The following is a 24,440-nucleotide window of genomic DNA, read 5'->3' as shown; positions in this document are numbered from 1 at the left end:
TCAGCTCTTTCTCCATCAGCAAGCCTATAAGTAGGAGCAGAAGTTGGCCAAAATGTGTTGACAAATGAGCGCTGGGCACAGACAACCTGAGCAGACATAGTTACCACAGAAGCAGGAAGGGAACAGAAAGAGACAGAATATTTTCTTTTATCTTATCCCCACTTGTGAAAACCCTTGTCTGTAGAAACATAGGAAATGCACGCAAATAACACTAATGCTGCTTTTAATGGTAGAATAAAAGAACAATGAATGACCTGGTCATTAAAATTTAGTTTCACCTGCAACTATTAACATAAATACATTAATCATTTTTACTGTTACTGAGTGATCACTACAGGACAGAATTAAAGTTATTTGGTATCTTAATTATGGATGTGAATATTATTTGTACTGCTTATTCTGATGCATCTTCATTCTGTTATAAATTTTAAGGGGAAGAATGATGATGAAAATGTCCAACTACATTAAGAACGAAAACATGAGACATAAGCCGCAAGATTTTACTGGGACCCGGACACACTGAAGCCCTGGCTGATGCAAAAGACAGATGTGTAAGTTTCTTAATAGTTCACCTAACTGTCAGTGATGTAGAATTTCATTCCTTGGTGTGGCTTAGAAGGTTTGGGTGTGGAGATCTGGATGAGTACTTCAGGAAAATGAAATCTCGTTTGAGGAGCTGCCTGCATTAAACTTGCCTGGGCTACAGTTGAAGAGAATCAGAGAACGACTGAGGTTGGCAGGGACTTCTGGAAATCCTCTAGTAAACCTCCCTGCTCAAAGCAGGGGCACCTAGAGCAGGTTGCTCAGGCCCGTTCCAGCCAGGTTTTGAGCATCTCCAAGGATGGACACTCCACAGTCTCTTTGGGCAACCTGTTCGATCACCCTTAGTGTAAAACAACAGATGACTACAAAGTACTAATTCTCATTGGAGACACATTACACCTAGCTGTTCTTAAAATGCTAAACTAAAGCATTATGGAAAGGTCACAGCAATACGGGAACAGTAGAACTGCAAAAAGCTATTTGAGTTTTTAGTCCAATTTTACTGAGCTAATTGGATACCTCAGAGGAGAAAAAGAAAAAAAAAAAAAGTAAATTCTCAACAGGGAAACACTACTTCCAGAAACTCTCATGAACACATCTCATAACAAAGCCAATTACTTATCTGCAAGACAGTAAATACAATGCATTTTCCAGGGCACAGTCCAACTATCAACACCCTCCTTTAACCAACTAAGGCAATTCAAATTCAAGCAATTCATATTTAAAGCAACTAAGGCAATTCTCAAAGGCAGAATACATAATATCTTCCACAGCTCTGGAAGCAGACAATATGTTGCAATTACTCAGTAATCTTACTGAACTTAAGAGGACTCAAGGAAAGACAGAACACTGCACAGCTCAAGATGCAAGCAGAAATCCCACAGAATCTCTTAATCTGAAATAAGGTTTTCCTATTTTACTATGGACACCTCCCTGCTGGAACCAATGGTTCAGAGCTTTAATTAAGTTGCCAAATTATATCTGCATTCAGATATATGGACTACAGAATGGGGATCTGTTGAGACAGGCATCTACCAATACCCATCTATCATCTCACTATACACTCAATCGTAGAAATAGACACCGTAGTATATGTACCTTAACATAATTAACTTAAATATAAATTTTACAAGTAAGATTTTACTTTAATCATATTTTAATTCAACAATTTATTTACATAACACTGCAGGACATATAGTGCACTAGGTATTCATTCACACATGCTGCAATGAAGATATTACTGCACAGCTGCAAGAGTACAGTTTCCCAGACGGACACGGGAATAGTAGTACAGCCTTAAATGCATTATTCTTCCTAACCTACCTGAATCTTTGCGCCTGGTGATGCACTGGCCCTCCAAACCGTCTAGCTGGTGAATGACACAGCTGCGATAACAGTGCCACATTTTTGTTCTGGTTAGGATTGGCTGCAAACTTCACTGTAATGGGTTCGGAGGAACCTGGGGGTTTGTGACCATTGAAATTTGTAATTGCCTCTTCTGCTTCTGACCTTTTGTCAAACCGGATAAATGCGACCCCTCTGGACAAACCTTTTAACCAAACCAATAAAAAAAAAAATAAATAAAAAAAATTGAAGTTCAGGATAAACTCAAAATAACTTTGAAAGCAAAAAACAAAAAAGTTAAATATTTCTATGGTCACAGCTTTCAAGTTCTCTACATTTACTAATGTTTCTTCAGCAGCTAGAGGATAAAGTACAAAATTAAGAAACAAAAGACAAATTAACACATTCATTTCAGCTATAACAACCGCAGTGACTAAAACACTTAATAAAAAAATCCAATGTGGTAAAATTCCATGAAATCCATCACCAACTGACATTTCCATTAACAAAAAAACCCTCCCAACATTTTAAATGAATTCCACAAAAAAAAAAAATTAATTCCAGTTGGTTAAAACAAAACCCCTTAGCTTTGATTAGTTTATCACTAAAAAGCATCTGTAAACACAAAATTGACACTGATTTTTGCAAATGTTTTCAGTTTTCCACGCTGAAAACACACTCTGGTTTGTAGATGAGGGCACAAAGGTCTAACTATAATAAAGTAGTTCAACCTTTTGTAATGAAGAGATCACAATTTCATCTACGTCACGTCCATTACTTCTAGCTGTCACATAATCAGTTTTTAATGAATTACAAATAAGGTAAGAATTACCTCTTGGTAACTGTACTGAAACAATTACACTGCTGTTAAACATTTGCATATTTTTTTTCTAGTTCCAGACCCTAGCCATTGGATGCTGTTATCCTTCTGACTGAGGTAAAAGTTATGCCTTCTGAGATCTCTCCCCCCCGGCTTCTCATCTGTGACTTGATCATAGTCTGGAAATACTATCACAGTGAAGCTAAAAGGGTACATTTTGTTTAAATTTCATTCCAAAGCAGGTATTATTGCTAGACTAATTCTAGGACTTTACCAGCTCTGTTTCAGAAAGGGCCGTATCAAATACTTTCATGTTGTCTCTACTCTACACCCACATTTTCAGAAGTTATTTAAGTTTATAAACAACTTTGTGATTTATGAAAACAATTGAGCATTATTTCCTGTATTTCACAGAAGGAAATGCAGCATGACAAAACCCAGGGCATGCAGCAAGCAAGCAAAAGGGAATCCAGTCCCTACAATTACCCATAGAATGGTCTCTAGGAAAGGTGTATTTTCATTTGGGGCACTGGGAGAACTTCCATAAATAACAACTCATCTTGTTTACTGCATGTTGTTAAGTATGCAAAGTCACACAGAGAAAGCCTATTTCCTAAGTCACTGCACTTTTCGAAGAAAAAAACTGCAGAACAACGGCGGGAGATGGTTAGCAGCAACTGTGCAGCTGGTGTTTCTAGAGTGATCTGCAAAGGAGTCAACCTGTGAAGAAGTTATTCCATTTTTTGATTTCTTGCTGGTTACTTCCAAAACAGGAGGCTGGACCAGACTGGCTCATCAGATTAGAGCTGACGGCACTACATGCTCCAATGCCACTGAGATTAGCCTTTCTATGCCGGGAGGAAGCATATGCCCCACCCTGGAAAGGCACAGAACAGCAGCATCGCCCAGAAGTCAGCAAGGACCATCCCAGAGCCCAACATACTGTTACTTCCTCTCCACTTCCATGCTGTTCATCTTAGTGCTCCTCACTTGATCTATCAAAGCATTCGTTTAAAAATATAAATACTGTAGAAAGCATATTTTTAAACAGGTTAATTCTCAAAAGCTAGAGAACAACCTCTGCTGAGAAGGTACGTCTAAAAGCACAAATTAAAATTTGTCCTAACTGGGACTAGATCAAGATATGAAATGCAGGTTTTAAAGCCAAGGCATGGCTACATTCTTGAAGGGAAAGGAAACCTAGGCTATGCATGCATTAAACTTTATAATGTAAACAGAATACATTCTTCGAACAATACATTATTAAGGTTATTTGAAAGCAAGTGGTATATTCTGAGCTGACACTGAATTAGACAGCATCGTGCCTCAGGACACTCAATGAAAACTATATTATTCCTGGAGAAATTTTAATTGTATGACTTCTGTCATCTCATTTGATAGCTCTGTGTGTTGGGTTTGTGTAGCAGGGCAGGGGCTACAGGGGTGGCTCCTGTCAGAAGCTGACAGAAGCTTCCCCAGCTCCAAGTCAGACCTGCCGCTGGCCAAAGCCGAGCCCATCAGCGACGGTGGTAGTGCCTCTGTGATAGCATATTTAAGAAGGGGAAACAAGACTGCTGGGGGGGGGGGGGGGGGGGGGGGGGGGGGGGGCGGGGGGGAAGACGTGCAGCAGAGAGAGGAGTGGGATGTGAGAGAAACAATGATGCAGACACCAAGGTCAGTGAAGAAGGAGAGGGAGGAGGTGTGCCGGAGCAGAGATCCCCCTGCAGCCCGCGGTGAGAGGGCAGGCTGTCCCCCTGCAGCCCATGGAGGTTAACGGCGGAGCAGAGATTCCCCTGCAGCCCCTGGAGGACCCCAGGCCGGAGCGGGTGGCTGGGCCCAAAGAAGGCCGTGACTCTGTGGGACAGCCCACGCTGGAGCAGTTCGTGGAGGACTGCAGTGAGTGCACAGGACTTGCGTTGGAGAAGCTCATGGAGGGATGACCCCCGTGGGAGGGACCCCACGCTGCAGCAGGGGAAGAGTGTGAGGAGTCCTCCCCCGAGGAGGAAGGAGCGGCAGAAACAACGTGTGATGAACTGACCGCAACCCCCATTCCTGCCCCCCTGCGCCGCTGGCAGGGGAGGAGGTAGAGGAATGGGGAGCAAAGCTGAGCCCTGGAAGAAGGGAGGGGTGGGGGCAAGGTGTGTTTTAAGATATGGTTCTATTTCTCATTATCCTACTCTGATTTGATTGGTAACAAATTAAATTGCCCCCCCCCCCCCCCATCTGTTTTTTGCCTGTGACCATAAGTGGTGAGTGATCCCTCCCTGTCCTTGTCTCGACTCACGAGCCTCTCGTTATATTTTCTCCTCCCCATCCCGCCGGCGGGAGGAGTGAGCCATCGGCCATGTGGCTCTTTGTTGCCGGCTGGGCCTAAACCACGACACTCTGTCAGAGACAGATGCTAGCTGTCTAGACTCCACTGGCAGCCACGGAAGGATGGCTATTTTGGACACTTGTATTAATAAGTTTTCTGTGCTCTAGAAGTCTTTTTGTTGCTTCTGCCTGTAGTTGTCACCTAGATAACCAGCTCTAGAGACAGAACCATACAGATATCAAAGCTGGACAAAATGAATTCTTCTCTCTAGGAAAAAGATAGGATTTTCCTTGCTCAACATCAGGAGTGTCTACAATGTCAGTATCCACATCTCACCTAGTCACCTCAGATTTCTCTTACGCACAATTGCATTTACAGTGCGGTCTGACCACATCAAAACACTTGAAAGCAGATGCCTACACAATGCTAAACAATCTTTAGCATTTAGTCAGATTAATCCCACCAAAAGCTGCGATGGTCTACTCTAAATTACAGTAGATTCCTCACAGAGCATGAAAGTTGCTGCTTAACTATTGTGTATAAATGTACATGCTACCGGACATAAGTGTTAAATGTGGAATTGCTAGAATTCGATTATCTTCTATTCTAATATAGCACATGCATAATCAATGAAAAAGTGTATTTGTAAAAGTTCTCTTCAAATTCATACATGACATATGGGCTACTGGAAAAAACACAGAACACCTAAGGTTACAGGATAAACCATACTCTTCAGTTATACAGTCTGAAATAATTAGGTAAGAAATTAAAACTCTGTGAAGACACATTGTAACACAGAGTCAGAATTAACATTATAAAGGAAATCCTTAACTTTGGTCTCTCCTGAGCTGAGTGCTTAACTAAGCAACTTCTACCTTTTCTTTCTCTTTTTTTTTAAATAAACAAAATACATTCAGAAAATTCAAGAGGGTAGTACTAAGTGTATTAAGTTCATTCTTTTGGTTAGCAGTAACCACAGAGGACTGTAAGACATCTCAAGTGTTTTAAAATGAGAAAATTGTGAGTTCCAAGTTGGTATAAAAGACAAAACACATTATTGTTTTGCTTTTTAATATGTAACTATGGCCTGGAATTTACCTGCGGATAACAGCTGCATATGTGTACAGTAAAGGTAATGTTGGCACTCCAGATTACAAACACTGCACTACAGTAACATCAAGTGTCACAGCAAGAGAGTAGAATTGGCAACTCAGCAGCTCAGTCTGGTAAAGCTGACAATAAGAGCATAAAATATGACACGAGGTTTAGACTGTAAGCTAGCAAAGGAGGCAGTGTAAGTCATTCTGTGTTTTAAAAAAGCCATTGGAAAAGGATATCCCATTAAAATTATATCAGTGGTTGACACCAGATGTCATGGTTAGTTTGTGAAAGTCTAATTTAGTTTAGGAACTGCCAGTCTCAGAAAAATGTCAAACATGCCATACGCTACAGTTTTATGAAGCTAATGCAACAGAACTCACCTGTAGTTTGATCCACAAGCACACGCGAGTTGATGATGCGTCCAAAACGTGAAAACATATCTTCTACATCTTTTTGTGTCATTGACCTTGGTAGTCCACTAATATATAAATTAGCATCCTTGATAACTTCAGAACTTGGACGAGCATAGGAAACCTTTAAAAAGAAGGAAAAAAAAAGGTATGTTCAGAGTGTAAACAGGAAAGAGTAATTTATTTTGTCATGAGTCACTTTCATTTATTCCCCACTAAACAATGCAGGCATTTTTAATTGGAGTTCAAAAAAGCGGAGGAGGGAGCAGGTAGTGGAAAATTGCCATAACAAGAAGAGAGAAGTCATGTCCCTATATCACTCCATTCACTTTGGGCTTATCCAACAGATAAAGAATATAGTGGCATTGCTATAAAGAGACAGCAGTAGACTAATACCGATGCTTCCAAAAAAAGTATTTGCTGCATTGAAGAATCCCTGTTTGAAGTTCTGACTCGGATACTGGACCTGTCAGTAATCACAGATCACACCAAGAACTTGTGCTGTCAGTGTATTTTTTTAAAGCTTCATAAAAAGATTTTCAGTTGGAGTGCAGTTTTCTATCTTAATTTCTACTAGTAGAGAAAGTTACAAATATCACCTAAGCAGGTGTGATTTCCTACACACACAGTACTAGCTGTTATTCTGGAAAAGGAGTGCATGCGTATTAACACAATTTAAAATAGGGATCATGAAGTATTTGAGATGTACGTGAGTTTAAAAGCCTGGCAACAAATTGGAATGATCCCACCTACTGCTGCAAAAATGGCGGGAATGAAAAAAAGGGAATCTTTGAATACAAAGCTGTTACAAAACTCGAGAAGCCTCTTCTCGAGCTTCAGTACTCTTCTACACTCACTACAGCTCACTTCACTACTCTTCTCCTGGATTCTATCCTTCTTGCAGTTGGAGAGCACACAAGCCTTACCACCAGAACGAAGGTTATTAGAATGCCATTTTCACAGAAGACTGAAGAAATCTAGACATCCTACCTTGATAGTTTTTGACTGAAGTCTGAGGCCATTCAGTGTGTTTATTGCTCTTTCAGCATCTTTTGCAGTAACGTAGTTCACAAAGCCATAGCCTAAGCTGTGTCCTACATGGAAGAACATTTTTTAAATTAATCCGAACAAAAGAAAGTTATCACCATCAAAATTAAAGGAAATGCAAATGAGAAAAAACATAATCCACACAGCAAATATTTAAATAAGCCAAAGAATTTTCTCAAGGCTGGCATACATCATAAGAAGTAACTCAAAGTTTCCCACTTTGGACATCCCTCTGTCTTCAAGGACAGTGTGTATCAGACAGCTGCAGATGATCCATCAACAGGAAGAAATTCAAGACTAAAATACCGACTCTGAACAATCTTGTAAACTTAATGGGTGTGGAACAAAGGCAAGAATTTAACAAAGTTCATTAGTACAAACTCTCGTAGATAAGTGCAGAAAGCGAGAAAGTGTCAACGGATGAACTGCTAGGCAAGAAATCATCAGGCTACTCATTTCTGTGTGGCTGTGCCAACCTTCACTCCTGGCGACAAGAGGGAAAAAAGTTTTCAATCCTTCATACATTCACATAGCTATGAGCAGTAAGTCTCCCAAACACCGGATGAAACTGAAGAGTGAAAACTTCTCTTTAATGCAGACAATTCATGTACTATTACTTTATGTAAGTTTAGTCTTAACTCTTACAAAAAGAATTTGATAATAATAATACAAATCTTTAAAACATTTAAGGCAAAGGATACTTATTTGGATACTTATTTGTTCTGCTTCTATCTCCAACCTCCACAAATGCTACTATCAATTGTAACACTACATACTAAGATCATTTCAGGTTGCAATTTCCCAACAATTAGAGGCTCATATCACTGTAAACCTAAAAATAACTAAAATACTTTAAAGACTGTCTCAGTGCAATAAAGTAACTCCCATTCTATAAAAGATACACTTTTTTCAGACAACTTCTCCTTGCCTCAGACAGATCTATGGGATTTTCTAAAGAAAATTGTAAGCATGCATAGGAGAACATGCTATTTTACTTTAACAATATAGTATTTTTAAGTTACTATTAAGCTCCATTGTTAGGCTTGAGAACACTAGAAGACACAGCAAATTGTTACAGTAGAGGATCCTCTTCTGAAATATAGCCCTTTTTTACAGCTCTGCAATAGTCTTAGCTGTCAAGAAAGTTGTCTTACACTTTCCAGACATTTCAGAACACCAAATATACACCACCACCAAAAAAAAAAAAAGTCAAATGGTGATTATCCTAGCACAAAATGTCAGAGAAACTGAAGAAAAGGGCTGTAACAGACACTGCAGATTAACTCCACCTACTGAAAAAAGAATCACCAGTCTACTGAAGGCATTGAGACCTACGAGTCTAAAAGCCACAAGGGATGGAAGGAAGCTCCAAATAACCCTCAAAGTGTTATTACTAACAGCATACATGACAGATTGAGTGCAGAACAACTGCAACAGCACAACTCCCTGGCACAACTCTGCGTTTGTCTGCTTTGTTGTGAAACCTAATAGACCAGTAACTCAACTAAACCCAAATAATGTCAGTGTCTGTTTCCTCGTACACTCCTTGTATAAACAGTCCCAGCTAATTTTTGCTGTCTGCTAAAGCTCTTAAAGAAGCCAAATCCCCTTTGTGTTCAACCCTCATACAGGAACAATATCCTGCTCTTACAGACCTTGTGTTAAAACATCTCCACTAGCACAGATCAAACTCTCATGACGCCAGACACTTCTGCACAACTGTAATGGCAAATCACTCTGATAGCCAAGTAGAATTTAACTGGACATATGAAACAAATAAATGCAATAAAAGCAAGATCTTAAACGCCAGCTTCCACACCTTTATCCTTTAAAGATCTACAGATAACACCGATCAGGATTTTGCAGACATATCTTACATGTACCTACAGCATGGGTTTTGTTGATTTCTTTATAACATTCTTTTTCTGTTTTGTTAGTCAGTGATGGTCAATCATTTAGATCAAATCTGGTTAGTCCACAAACACTTACCTGCTGAGATTCTTTTCCCCTCATTAAGAAAACAAATAATTTAACAATTAGAAACTTGTTGAGCAGCTGGACCCTGGCTTATTTCTCCAGAATATGACCAAGAAAACAAAGATAAGTTTAAGAGGGAACAAATATCACGCAGACAGTAGGCAATGACTTTTTCCCTCCTAAGAGGGTGGGAAGAGTCCGACACCCCTCACAGGTACAGCATGCCAGCACCTGCTCTGAGGGCTCAGTACCAGCTGCTTTATAGATATTTTCAGTCTGTCCCGAAAGCCACATAAACATGAATATTCCGGCAAATTACTGAATAGAACCAGGTCCTAATAAAGTTTATGGGAATAGGCCCTTCAAGACCAGGGAAACAGACTTCAACAAGACTAATCCCTCCGAGTCTGAACCACTGAGCCCCGGCAGTCATGGCTGCCACTCCCTAGGTGGACGCTGCACTGGGGAGGGGGTGACTATATCCTCCTGGCAGGGGAACAAGAGCAGGATTCCACACCGTATAAATTTATTAAACTATCTTCAGTACTCCGAGTCATGGAGATCAGGGGCTCAGCCCAGTAGGAGTGAGTATCCTTCCCTATTTTCTTGCAACAAGTTCCCAGAGAACACAGTAGGCGTGCAACCGTTACTTACCCAGCAGCTTTCTTGCAAAGCATCAGACAGGTTTTATGTTTATGCACTGTTTGAGATCAGTGACAAGGAAGATTAAGCTACTTAGTTTTGGTTTTATCCTGTATATAAGTAACAGCACTCATGGACACACAGGACCAAAAGGGACCACGTGATCTGGGTCCAGTCCCTGTAACCACAAACTGTAGACATTCCCTTTCCCTAAAAGGTAAGCAAGCTTCACATTAAAAGCAGTTAGATTTTTGTCCCACGCACTCTGATTGAAAGCATGTTCTACAAACCCTCTCCAATGCTCTCCTTTTCTAAATGCAGGTCTCCATACTTCGTATCCACTTGTTCTTGCGCAAATACTGTCCTTGAGCTTACACACGCTTACCCTTCCACGTGTCTGTTCCCCAAAGTACACACAAGCAGTGACCATATCCCCTTGGCCTTCTTTACTGTTTTCATCTGAGCAAAATTCTGTACCTTTTCCACTTCTAATTTTATACAGGTTGCTCAATGACTATTCCTTATCAAAAAGTTTGAATGCCCTGGGAAAAGAGAGAGCAGGGACTTAATGGGGTTTACAGAAACACACACAGATTAAAAAAAAGAAGGGTCTGAAAAGTGGCAGGATTACAACTGTTATCAGACTTTCTCATATTCGCTGTATGCATTGGACAATAAGTTCATACTAAAACCCAGGAATTATAGTCCTGTTAACTTTTACCTGCCACCAGATAAGAAAATATCAATTATCTTTCTCTATAAAAAACTAGAATACAGACCTTCCCTCTTAGTCTGTACTTACCACCTTTAAATTACATCAGCATAACATGACTTTACAGTCCTCAAGTGCTAAAAAAAAGCCAACCCACACAAAATTGACAACATATATTAACTTATCTTGCTCTAAATACTTAATACCATCAGTCTCAGCCACCTCCCGCCGTTCAGTTACTAGTTTTCATCTCTAAACAGGCTAGGATATCTAACACACGACAGTCTCGTCACTGCAAGAGGCATGTTCTACCGTTCCCCTGACAGATCCCCCTTCAGGAATGCTCCGTGCTTCACAATTTTACTCCATATTCCCTCCTAAACAGTACAAACTACCTTCTTTTTAGGGCATGCCAGAAAATATGTAACGAAACGGCATTTACATAGCATTATGATTTATGTCAAGCGTTTATCCCAGGCAAGGAGACAAGTTATTTGCTTTATCACGATGTTAAGAGCCTGCTAGAAACCTATCGTGCAAAAGAAGGCAGCACTAACAGCTTTCAAACTATTTCAGTGGATAGTAATTAAAAAACCTTTAAAAACACCTTTTTAAAAGTTTGCATATACATAAATGCAAATGTACTCAAGAGACAAAGATAAAAACCAGAAACAAGTAGGTCCTTATCTGGATGAATAATTAACAAGTGACCATAAAACCTAGTTTTAAGCAAACTACTATACTCCTTCAGCAGAAAGAATCTAGTTTTGTTTCCATGATAAAAAGCTCTTTCATGAAAGAGGGCACTCATTTTCTTTCTGTGCATCACTTGGTTTTCTGTCCATGTCCTTGCTTCCTTTCCCAGCTCCGAGACACACTGCTTCAGTTACTAGCTCGTTTCTTATTCCCCTCCCGCTACTGACTGACAACTCTAATTTCTCGTATTTATGAGACCAGAGCTAGTACCTATTTTCCACTTTACTACAGACTAGCTGCCCCCTCTGAAAGCAGCTAACGCAGATTCTCCCCATCCTATCCTTCTCAAGAAAACCTAAATTTAAACCTGGCTCCTGTTATGTCAGAGCACCTCAGTATGAAGGCATTTTAGTTTAGAATTTTTTTTCTGAGCTGGGAAACAGTGTTTTGAGATTAAATTAAAAAAGCTCAAGTAAATAACACAGAAGGATGGAACAGATCTCCCCAAACGTCACTCAGGGGAGGATGTGGCATCTTGGAAAGAAAGCTGGGTTTGGGTTTTTTGTTTGGCTTTACAAAATGTGCTGTGAGTGATAACCAGATAGCTTAAATACGTATGAATGCATCAAGTACCACCACATCCAAATACCAGACAAATGTGCTGAAAAAGCGGAATTCAAAGCAGTGACACTGTAGTTTCAGGATGAGAACAGATTAAAAGTGTTCAGATGTGCCTTGTGTGGGCTTTCTTTAGTACAGTCACACTACTGTATAGCTGGGGATACAGAATCACATCAAGCCTAAGAAAAATGCAAGTACCCTTGCATCAGACTTCCAAAAAACAGGTTATGCCAATGCAGAAGTGCAGCAAGGTAGTATTGGCAGAGCAAGTGATCAAGGGGCTGTATTCTAACCCCCTGAGATGAGTCAACACTATGCATACAGTATCTTTTGTCCTAACATCCTAACACCCAGGAAAACAAGCAGATGTGTCAGCAGAGCAGCCCGGCTAAGCAGGGAACTCATGGCAGAGCTCCAATGCAAACAGGCAGCATACAGGAGATGGAAGAAGCGACAGCCTACAAAAGGAGGAACTTAGAAACACTGTCCACTCAGTCTCAGGAAAGCCAGAGCTCAACTGCAGTTGAGACTTGAAAGGAATGCAAACAAACGAAAAAATAGTATCAAGGGTAACAAGAAAAGCTTCTACTGCTGTCTCAGTAGTACAAGGCTGAAAAAGGAAAATGTGGGACAGCTGCTGAATAGGGTGTGAGATTTGGTGAGAGTGGTACACGATGCCTTTCCCTCACTCTTCACCAACAAAGTCTAACAGGCCTCTGCACTTCAGAAGGAGTTCAAGGAGAAGGACCAGTGCATGAAGATCAAGTCAGGGACTGACTGATTGAGAGAACTTGACCCATACATGTCCATGGGACAGATGGGCTCTTTCTAATGCTGCTGAGACACCAGGCTCATGTCCTTGCCAAAACTGCTCTCTATCATCTTTGAATGGTCATGGAAATTGGAAGAGGTCCCCAACAACTGCAGGAAGGCAAATGCCTCACCCATCTTCAAAAAGAGACCAAAAAACCCAACACCAACACCACCCCCTCTACATTTACACCTGCAACAAGTGGAGTTTTGCAGGGATCTATCCTGGGACCTGCTGCTTAGCTTTTTATCCATGACCTGGAGGAGGTGATGGGAGCATGCTCTCACCAAGATTGGAGATGACACCAGGTTGGGAGGAACCTGTCAATACACTGGAGGGCAGGGCTACCCCCCAGCGGGGCCTAAACACGCTGGAGGAATGGGCCAACAGGCACCTCATGAAATGCAGCAAGGACAAATGCAAAGTCCTGATCGTGGGAAGGAAGAAATCCTGGCAACGACACAGACTGGGCACTTACTGGCTGGAGAGCTGCTCTATGGAAAAGGACCTGGGAATCATGGTATAGAGAGCAAGGTGAGCATGAGCCAGCAGTACACTATGACAGAAAAAGGTTAACAGCATCCTGCATTGTACTAACGTAAGTACAGCCAGAAGACAGACGGAAGAGATCATCCCCCTTTACTCAACACTCACCAGACCACACCTAGACTACCGCATCCAATTTTTAATGTCCCCCAACACAGGAAAGACATTGACAAACTGGAGTGAGCTCAGCGAAGGGCCACCAAGATATTCAGGGGACTGGAGCATGTGGAGGTTTCCAAGACCAGATGGGATAAACTCCTGAGCAACCTGCTCTGAGCAGGAGGCTGGACTAGTGTCCCTTAAAACTGCACCATCCTAAGATCCCAAGTGACAGAACGAGGAACTCAACACTACATTAATCTGAGGTTCTTCCAGTTCCACAGAACAAGGTCTTTTTGTATTAAGACAGCCTATATACATACTTCATCTAAGTAGGGATGTAACAGAACTAAATACTAATGAAAGGTTTAGAGAAGGTAAAGAATCCCACTTCTCTCTCTCTCACAATATTTTCTCCCATTCATGGAACCATTTCTAAATTTTGAGTTTATTTCTAGCGTAGTCCTTAAACCAAAGCCTGGAATTACCAAAACTGCTACATGGCTAGGAACACAGACTCTGCCAATTTTCAGTGGACTAGTTATTCTATCACACATTTTTGGAAGCACCCACTCTCATAGTCTATTTTTAATTGAGTGAAAACTCATTTCTGTAGGTTTCCACTAGTCGTCTTCTGTCATTTTTTTTGTCCACTTTTGGTCTCAGGAGATGATGCTGGTTTCTAGCTCCTCCTTATGTCCTTCAGCCCAACGTTAAATCTGCTCCAGATCATAACTTTTAACAACTTTTTCACTTTAATATTCTAAATGCCAACTTCAGAACCTGACATGTTCTACATGCACTGCTTGGCTCGACTTTGGAGACAAGCAGTTGCTATTTGTTACCCCCTTGGCAGTTTTTGTTTTCATACTACAAGGTGTCCTTACAAAAAAAAGAAGAGAAAGCAGCTTCTTGAAGGATTTTTGTCAAAACATATTTTTGGATGTGAACAAACATCTGAAGTATTTAATCACTGATCTTCAAAACTAACAGTAGAATGGCATGATTTTCCGTTACACGTCTATGCTGATCAAACCCTACCATCACAACATAGAAGTGATTCTATTTATTACTAGTCTACCACATAGCTCACAGCATATTTTTGAAAACACAGGAAACATCCCCTACACTCAGTCCTTCAGTAAAGATATAGATGATGCATCTCAGCTACTCTGAAAACATGAATCTGAAGCTAAAACCCACAGCCTGAACCAAAACTTTTCTCCTGATCCAGTCCAAGTACCCAGTCCTCCATTCTTCAGCAATGTCCTTACACCTGGCTTCATCAGTGACACTGAGAAGTTGCTTTGCTTCTCTGAAACACACCCATTCTTTCCCAGTTGTACCATGGTGACCACACTAAGTCCCAGAAAACTAGAAAACATGCTGCTTGAGACAGAACTAAGTACAGTAGTTTTAGTACAGGTACTGAAGTAGCATGTTAATTTTTAAAATCACTTTCACTTTGCCCAAAAAAATATTCTAGTCTTTTATACAGATTTCGGAAAATGGAAGCAAGTTGTTTTTTTTTTTTGCCTGAAAAACTTCTTGAAGCTACAATTAATCATTCTGAATTACTTTTTACAGTTCTGCTTCATCTCCAGTTTAGTCATAAATGCTGTCCAAAACTATCATTAGTCATGCAAACACCAAGAGAGCACTGCAGCAATCCCACATAATCATGTTTGTGTCGGGCTGGGGGCAAAGCTCAGCCCAGCTGGACAGCCTGGTCTTGTGCCTAACCTAGCAAGACACCTGGGAAGCACCGTACTGTTGTAAGGCTGGATTAGTCAGATCAACACTACACCAGGAATCAGTGCACCGTGCTCCACTTACACTTTAAGCATACCCTTTAGAGTACAAAACCGAAAGCTTAGGTTTATATTTAAGCATTTCCACAATATTTGTCCTTTAAATACCTCTGTGGTCAGTGTCAATGCAACAGCTCAGTACCCTTCGTCCACAGTAACGGAATTCAGCTTTATTACAGTTTCTGTGACTAAGACACAGATTGCTATCTGAGCCAGTTCCTGCTTCTGCTTAAGACTTAAAACCAGCATGACTTACTGAAAAGACTTTTGATTGCAACAGAAAGTAACTAGAAAGGAAACAAAGAAAATAATATCTAGTTTTACCAATAATGATTTTCAAATACAGAATGTGTCCCCACTGCTTCATTTGGCTTTATAAACCAGGACACAAGCCTGTTTCTGTCCTGCGGCCAAACGATGAATAGTCTCATTTATGGAAGTTTAAGCGCAAAATCGCATTTAACTGGTTCGGAAAGCCTGACCTTCAAACAACTCAGGAAAACATTACAAATTACAAATAAAGTGGCCTCTCCTCCATTTGCAAAATAAGTGGCATTTGCCTTGAAACAAAGATGACTACAAGCAATTCAAACAGACACTTCTTCAGAAAAAAGTCAAAAGCTACAACGCTAACTTGACATAAGTCTGTTCTTTACCCCGGCTCAAAGAGACAGCTTCCAGGGATCTCACTATCTCCACAATATTTAAAAAATTCGACCATATGCAGTAAGAGTGACAGCTTTAAATCCTGAAAACAGAAGGTTTAATATTTTTAGTAATTAACTTCACTTAATGAAGCCCTTCCGCATACTTATGATTTCTATATGTTCCCTTTATACTTTCTCCTTTCTCTCGTTTCTAAAACATTTTTCTATTGAGATTTAATTTAAGTTGCTCCAGGGCTCTTTTTCCAGATGAACTGCCAGCATCCTAGATGCTGTGAAGTGAAAAGGATTTGTAAAGTGAACACAGAAAATACCAGGCCCAAAATTGTGCATGAATACCACAGGCTGATTTCTTGAGGAAGTCTTTGGGAAGAAAATGCCTTGCCCACTTACTGTAAGATCTCATTTCTTTAAACTTCAGGACAGATTTTGTTCATCTGTGGTTGGAACAGAAACCTGACTATTCAAGACGCTGAGGGCTGACAAATCCACTCCCTCCATCTCCTTGGGAAGAAACTTCAGCTTTCAAGTAACGACACTTTTTTAGCTGCAAACATTACAATGCAAAACCTCAGCAAGTGTTCAGAACCAACACGATCATAGGTTAAGCTGAACTAAATTGTTATTCTGCAGAAATATACTGCTGCTTGATTGGAAGAGAATGAAAGTATTCTTAGAAGATGTGGAACGATAACTCCCACTAAAAACATGCGAAGTTGTACTAGAGTACAACTGAAGATTTTGCTGTATGGCTCATTTTTATGGCTTGATACGGGAAAAGAAAGGCAAACAAAGTGAAGACGTCAGCTTTCGTAAAGGAGAGTACTTCATGCAATGGCTAGTACAACTGTGTCGGCCTTTTTGACTTTATGTGCCTATGTATCATATGGAGGGATACTAAGCACGAATATATTTAACCCTCTCAATGTCTCCAGATAGAGTAAAAGGATATTCACAACCCTAAAAGAGTAGGAAGTCATCCTCCATTATGCCAGCCCTGCTTTAAACCTTTCAGAGAACACTGTCGAGGTCCCTCTGAATGGCAGCACAACCACCTGGTATACCAGCCTCTCCTCCCAGGTTGGCATCAGCTGCAAACATGCTAAGGCTGCAGTCTGTCCCATCATCCAGGTCATTAACGAAAATTTTAAACAGAATTGGCCCTGATATCAAACCTGTGGGTACTTCACTAGTGACTTGCCTTCAGCTGGACTTTGTGCTGCTGATCACCAACCTCAGAGATCGGTTTTCAATTCAACCACAGGTCCTTCACTTGGTGACACAGGTCCTCTGGCAGTGCACACCTCCTGCAGCAGTAAGAACGAGTCTCTCTACCCAGCCTAAGTGAGAGGCCCCAGGCACTCCCTGCAGCACTCCACCCTCTTTTTCAGTCAAGGTAGCTCTTTTTTGGTCAAGGCCTCTCACGTTACAGGGATAGCTGCCACAATGACTGCTGGAGACCGTGCAGCATGTCACCACCATTCCTAAGTACATATAGGCTGATGGCAACACAGTCCGTGGTCCCCATCTGCACTGCTATGCCTGTTCACAGCACTCTGGGAGCTATGCTCTAGGCTAGACTGTTATATAGGCCTGTCCTAAGCAACAGCTAAAAAGATGCTTGACTCTCCCTAACCAGGGGTCAACTGGAACAAAAGCTCCAACCTCCCTTTGATCAAGTATACCTGACAGAGCTCAGAGCAACTTGCTAGAAGTCAAGCTCTCCTACAGCTATCCTTTCCTGGCAGCAGAAAGCACTCAGTTCCTCAGAGGGTTCCCAGAAGTCCCTTGACAATCCCAGAAGTTCCCAGAACATTTAGAAGCAGAGCCCAGGAACTGCTGCACCAGCTGCTGCTTCTGCTAGCTGTGCTCTGAACCCACTTAAAGAACCCAAGCAACCTTTATATTAAGTGTATTCCCATACCCTTGCTAGAACTCATTTACTACCTCTGAGGTAGTTTATATGGCCAACCTTATGATAAAGGAAATGAAGTGAAGCTGGCCAAGCTAGAAGGGTGTTAACATTTTCAGTATTTGGCCAATTTGTCTGCAAACCATTTGCACTTTTCATTAAGTTAACCATTGTTGCTAGGCGTTCTTGAATGCACATTTAAAGAAATTGCATACCACCAAATGTGATTAAAAAGCTAGAAAAAAAAATCCAGGGGTAACGATGCATTCCAATTACACAGTCAACAGCAAAACTGCATAAGCAATTTCATGGCTGTTTTCCATGCAAAAGGAAACAATTTCAGCCAAAGAGAATCCTTAAATACTTTCTACAAAACAAGAACACTTAAGAATTCTGTCTCTAGACTGGAGTCCACTGCATTAGTGAAATGAATAGAAAGTTACCCTGTCATGTGAGCTAGAGAGCTACGTACCAGCTTTCAGCACCTGAAAGCAGTGCAATAAAATCTTCCTTCCCTTTTTGCTTTAAAAGCCTACAAGGACCCAGCCATTCATTTCTTTTTCAGCTACATAATTTCTGTGAAAGTCTCCTAACGAAGACACCATGAAAAGAAAAAGACAGGGAAAAAGGTGAAGATGCATACTGATTCCTGAGGAATTCCAACTACCTAGAAGCGATTGCTTTTTGGTCCTGTAAGGAACATGCCACATGCATACTTGCAGTGCGAGTGAGCTGTATTTTTTGAGATGGACCCCAGATTTCTGCACACAACCTTAACAAGTCACCCCAAAATGTCCATTCTGTTCAACATTTTTCAGCAACAGTGGAGCTGAGAGCTGCTGATCAAGGAGTTCAACCTTAGCGAGCTCCATCAGAGCTCAAACTTACATAAGCAAATGCAGACAGTGGAGAGGAAGCCCACTGTCTCCTTTCAGCGTCTGCATAGATACGGCCGTATTTTGGTAGTTGACAGGTACAGACAGAGCCTTTGGCACAGTCTGAAGGATCGTATCCTAGATTTCCTAGAGTAGAAAGTCATGAGTATCACAGGGATACCTCATTCCCTGCTCAAGCAGTACAGAAGGTGTGAGGGAGGGAACAAGAACCCTCAAGAAGTTGGATGCCTCCCTGACAAAATCAACTGCCATCAGACAGAACACTTTTAACAGAGAGGTGCATACAGCAAACTTGACACAAGGTACTCGGAGCAGGGCTATGGGTGTCATGAGTAATAAACAGATCCAACAGCAGTCTGAGACCCTAAACACATGGGAAAAGTTTAACCCAACCTTTTCAGAGCTTTAGGACAGTCGGGTTTGAAAGTGCCAACGCTTCAGCAGGGAAAGGGGAAGACAGAGAAACTAAATACAACTTATGCTCATGGCAGGCTAACTTTCAGCTTTAGCATTTGGTCCAGAAGGACTAGAAGTCTGCGTACACCTGCACGAACGGCAGACTAAAGATGACCAGGTTCTCTCAGAAAATTTACAGCTATTGCTTAGAAGCATCCGCATTGTGCACAATCAGACATCCTGCCACAACGAGCCACCTGCATCTGTGCTCCAAGAAATTCAGCAAGACTAGAGTAGCACAAAGGTCTGGATTTCTGCATTAACAGATACTGAAGGAGCATAAATGCTTTAAAAATGTTCACCTGTAAGAGGAGTCCAGCACAGCAGATTGGCTGGAAACCCAGACCCCAGAATCTGGATGTCCCAGCAAAGTCAAGCACCCTCAATGCAAAATATGGTACAGGACATATTTCTTCTGTTGAATCATCTACGGTAGGAGGCAGTTGCTCCAAGAAACAGGACATTTAACACTATACACATTGCTGGGTAGGAAATCAGTACAAAGCACGAGTTTGGCACCATTGTGTCTGAAGTCAGTGCTAGAGGGCTACAGTCTAATCAGTGCAGACTGATCGGACAAACCCCAGTACTTTTCCTTGCTCTCAGCCTCATGAGCCAGAGCCACAGGAAGAGAGCATTTAACCAACTGAATTGGGTCAATGGCTACTCACAAGTCTCAGCAATTACCAGAAAAAGCCAGGAGATGCAACAGTGAAAAGTTACATCTCAGACTTGACGTTGTGCCATACTATATCGGGAAGCGACCTTCTAATGTTTCCCCAGGGCTCAAAGCCCCAAGGTATGGCTAGTGCTAGTCTTAAGATCTGACAGAAAGAACAATATCCAGTAGGAGTTCTATAGTTCTCTTATGAAAATCCTGGATGTCCAAGACATGCTCACCATAAATACAAGCACGGTGAGCAACAGAGCAACCATCCAGTATTTGCCCACTGCCCCTGAGTACTGATTCACTCATCACAAGTTAAGCAAAGCCATGTCTGGAAGTGCTTAGGAATGCAATATACAAATTGGAGAATGAAGAGATCAGCACCCTATCTTTCCAGTATGATCAGGAAGAGCTGAAGGAGCACTGCACCCTGTCTAACGTTCATCTACTGTGCACAAGCTTCTCTTTACAGTTACTGCAAAAAAAACAGAAAAAGAAGTTATCACGTCTCAAACAACAAAACAAATGCATGGTCATACTTTTACCAACTGCTATAATCCATGTGTATGCAAAGCAGAAAATTCATAGCAAGGCATGTAAACTGACACTATGGTTTGCTGCTACTTTCAATTTCTTATAGCATTCATCTGTAACAAAAGGATAAGCAGTTCAGTGGTTTCAAAGAGTTTCTCTAAATTTTATAAACATAATCTAGTACATGGAACATGAGATTGTTCAGTACCATGCTGTATTTGAAACAAAACCCAACAACATATATACTCTAATCATAATGAAATACTTTGTTCAAACAAAACAAAACTTTGGCTTTCAAATCAATTCTTGAATCAAAGTAATCAGTCTCCAGAAAGCTAAGGCTAGTTCAATAAGTCATTAAAAACTGCATTCCAGGCAGAAGACGTTTTCTGCCCTACATGTTTCATTAATTGAGGAAAAAAAAAATACACATCAGTCATTGTTTTATGAAAAATAAGCATTATCAAACAAACATTGATTTTAACTCTACAAATGCAGTCAATAAAGGCAACTCCAAAGACAAAATGCTTTCATTTAACAGAATGTCATGGCGGCACCAAAGCTGTGATTTCATTGAAAAGAACTAAACTGATCTAAAAAGTCTAATTCCAACAAAAGGAGAGGTTACCTCCCTCCTGTCCAGGCCGCTCAACCCCACTATGTCTTACCTGCCAATATTATGACTTACCTGACCTCACAGAAACCAAGGTCAGGGAGCTAAACAGGTTTTTCGGCAGCTCTAGTTTCCTGCTAGCCTGCCATGGGGTCAGGAAAATGCAAGTGGTGGCACAAGGAAAGCACAACTCTGCCACAAGACTGTTCTTTTCAGGGGCAGCCAAACATCAGATCTGCTTAGAGTGGAGTTTCACAATACAGAAATCTTAATGCAAACATGAAGGGGCAGAAAGAAAAGCATAAGGAAGAAAAAAAGTCGTACTTTTAGAAGGTTCCTGAAGAAGCCAATTCTTAAAGTTACTGATGTTCCAAAACTATCCATGAGCACAGAGAAGACTGGGAATTGCTCTTAACAGTGTTGCAAGTCAATGAAAAATCAGGTAGCAACAAAATTAAGTGGTCTGACCAAGGCAGCCATGCAGAATTAAACACTTGCAATCACTTTAATGCGAAGTGAGCATTTTGTCCACAGGCACTCAAGGACTCTATGCAACGCTAACAGGAATTTTACTTTTGATTCTTCAGAGGGTTAGGGAAAAAAAAAAAACCAGAAGCACACAAGCATGTTTTGGACTTTAAACTACCCAGCACTGTCAAGTTCCAAGTTAAAGTTAACCAGACTTTACCAGAGCATTCGATGCTAGAGGAAACAGCGTGAAGTAGACTCTCAAACTTCAGGTAATGACGTGTCTTGCTTCCCATTTAAAATATCCTTACCTCCCACGCAGACGATTTTGTGCTTATTTGAAAGTGTAAGGTGTGGATCAGCCGTGACATTTGATGAATGGCTTGCTATCGTTAAACAAGTGGTCTTATTACCTTGCAAAAGTAGCCTCCAGAGCAAGCCTCTACTTCTAAGCATCTCAAACTGTATGACAACATCTAGGCTGAATACTCAGCTATCAAAATATTCAAAGAAATCAGTATTTTATGTAACCATTTCCTGATGATTTTACATATACATTCCGTAAGTACAGATTTAGATAGGCAGCTATCGCGTGAAAGTTCATCTGAAAGAAATTAGGAAAACTAAAGACATGGAAATCAGAGAAGTCATTCTGAAAGTAAATTCTAAAGTTTAATTATTCAGTTCTCATGTCTATTCTCAAGCATATGAAATAAAGTACTGAAGTCAGTTAAGATAACACACGAAGAATTCTCATGTGTTTCATCAGCTTTCATGCAGTTTTTACAGTGAAGTAGTTTCAGACCTGTTTCGTTATGCATTAGATAATGATTTAAGTCAGTATTGCTAGATTCTGAAATACAGGACTGAGCATGTGCAGCAGAAAATTCCACAAGGCAATCATCTGCAGGCTGAGAACAAACAAGCATGCATAGCTAGTTAACAGCACAATTACTTTTATTTACAGAAACAACCATGCTCTCCCACTAAATCCAAGATTCCATGAATGCTGAATAAGAATAACCAGAATTTGTAAGTGAAGATTTTTAACAGTGCAAGGATTAAAACATCTTCACAGAGCAGATAAAAAGCTCCTGCAACTGAATAGATATGGCTTATGGAACCAGTTGCTCTACCAGCATTTGTTTGTTTTCAAGGAAACATTAAGTTTCACAAATCTGAACAATTCACTCCTCTCATTTTTTAAAGCTACTACGAACAATCTTATTTAAAGAACTTACAAGTTAAATTCCTGAAGAGTGATAAGGCCTACAACCATTTCAGACACATGCCACACCTTTATTTTACTGATCAAAATCAGATCAAAAGGTTTGTTTGCATATTCAGAGCTCTGGTAGAGTCAAAAATGCTCAGACTGTAGGAAGAATAAATAAGCTGGGGACCAAACTCAAACTAGTTTTAGACATGCCTATTGATGTTCAAATTTAGGAACTGTACTTCTTGGAATTCTTAACCATATACAAAATAGTCATTAATTTAGCCTTAAGTATTCTATCTTCCTAATACTCAATATCTAGTCTTAGCATTACTGTAGTTATATGCATGCTTGTCAATAGTTTGATTATACACACAAATATTTAATATTTCTACATTAAATTGCATTCAATTAAGTATTTGCTTGAGCAGTCTACCACAAAAGTAAAAATTTCTTATATACTAGATTATACCTGCAACTTTGTCCCGAATAAGTTTTGCAGATTCAACTTCACCAATACTGCTAAATAGACTCCGTAACTCATCTTGCGTCATGTTCTGAGGGAGGTAGTTCACAATTAAATTTGTTCTGCCAATATCATCCCTGCAATCTTCAGCCATGTGATCTTCATAACCATTAGACATTTTATAATATATCTGCAAAGAGAAAAATCCCAAGTAAGTTCTAGATCTTTGCATTTCAATAAGCAAAACTTTCTTCACCTGAAATAAGTTTGAATGTTTGTTTTATAAAACTGAGAACAAGCAACTGTTTCAACTACACATTTTTTCCACCCACAAAAAAACCCATTATTTGTTGAAAATTCCAGAACAATTCATTCTTTCAAACTAACAAGCATGGCATTTTACAAAAACTATGTACCATTAAAGAGCTCTTAAGGTTGGGGGTTTTTTTTATGTTAATAAAAAGCATCAAGACAGATTTTGTCCACATTCCTGTAAACACCAAAGTATTCACAATAGCCAAGTTAAAAATCAAGTTCCCCACATCCAAGCACTTGACTAGCCAGAATCAAAATTGCCACCTCAACCTTACGTCCAACCTTATGTCCAGAACTCTTAGAAAGAGAAGCAGCAGCTGGATCTACTAGACCCAGTTCAGTATTTCAACTGGGGACTATTTATTTTCTAAATGTTTTCTCCTTTAGACATTGCTTATCCTGCATCTTAAGGCCCTGTTACTGTTAAATGGTTGCCTTTGGGTGACTGCTTAATTCCATATATGAAACAGATGAATCTGTACTGGAACACTAACTTTGGTGCATATTGAGTATTTGATAGAGTTTCTATTTTTGCACCTTTTTAAAGAAAGCCTTGAGAAAACATCCAGAAACTCCATCACATGAAGATACTCTCTGCCTTAGTCAGCCATCAGCAGGGACAGAATCCTGATGTTTCGGACGCAGAGGACATCTACAACTCAAACTCACAACAGACCCAAGCTGCTCTTCCTTCATTGCCTGCCAGAACAGTAGATTTTAAAGCGCTTTTACAACTAC

General features: G+C 40.5%; 1 protein-coding gene across 2 annotated transcripts in view; it reads right to left on the bottom strand.

Moving 5' to 3' along the window:
* ELAVL1 (ELAV like RNA binding protein 1) overlaps positions 1-24,440 on the bottom strand; it is a 41,337-nt gene that overhangs the window by 5,823 nt on the left and 11,074 nt on the right. For both annotated transcript variants that reach the window (XM_050910765.1, XM_050910766.1), the window contains exons 2-5: positions 23,394-23,577; positions 7,523-7,626; positions 6,503-6,656; positions 1,867-2,092 (exon numbers count right to left, since the gene is read on the bottom strand). In XM_050910765.1, coding sequence (XP_050766722.1) covers positions 1,867-2,092; positions 6,503-6,656; positions 7,523-7,626; positions 23,394-23,565 — 656 coding nt within the window. In that variant the 5' untranslated portion in view covers positions 23,566-23,577. The remainder of the gene's footprint in view (positions 1-1,866; positions 2,093-6,502; positions 6,657-7,522; positions 7,627-23,393; positions 23,578-24,440) is intronic.

Source organism: Gymnogyps californianus, chromosome 24 (assembly GCF_018139145.2).
Source record: "Gymnogyps californianus isolate 813 chromosome 24, ASM1813914v2, whole genome shotgun sequence".
NCBI lineage: Eukaryota > Metazoa > Chordata > Aves > Accipitriformes > Cathartidae > Gymnogyps > Gymnogyps californianus.
This window is presented reverse-complemented; position numbering and strand designations above follow the sequence as displayed.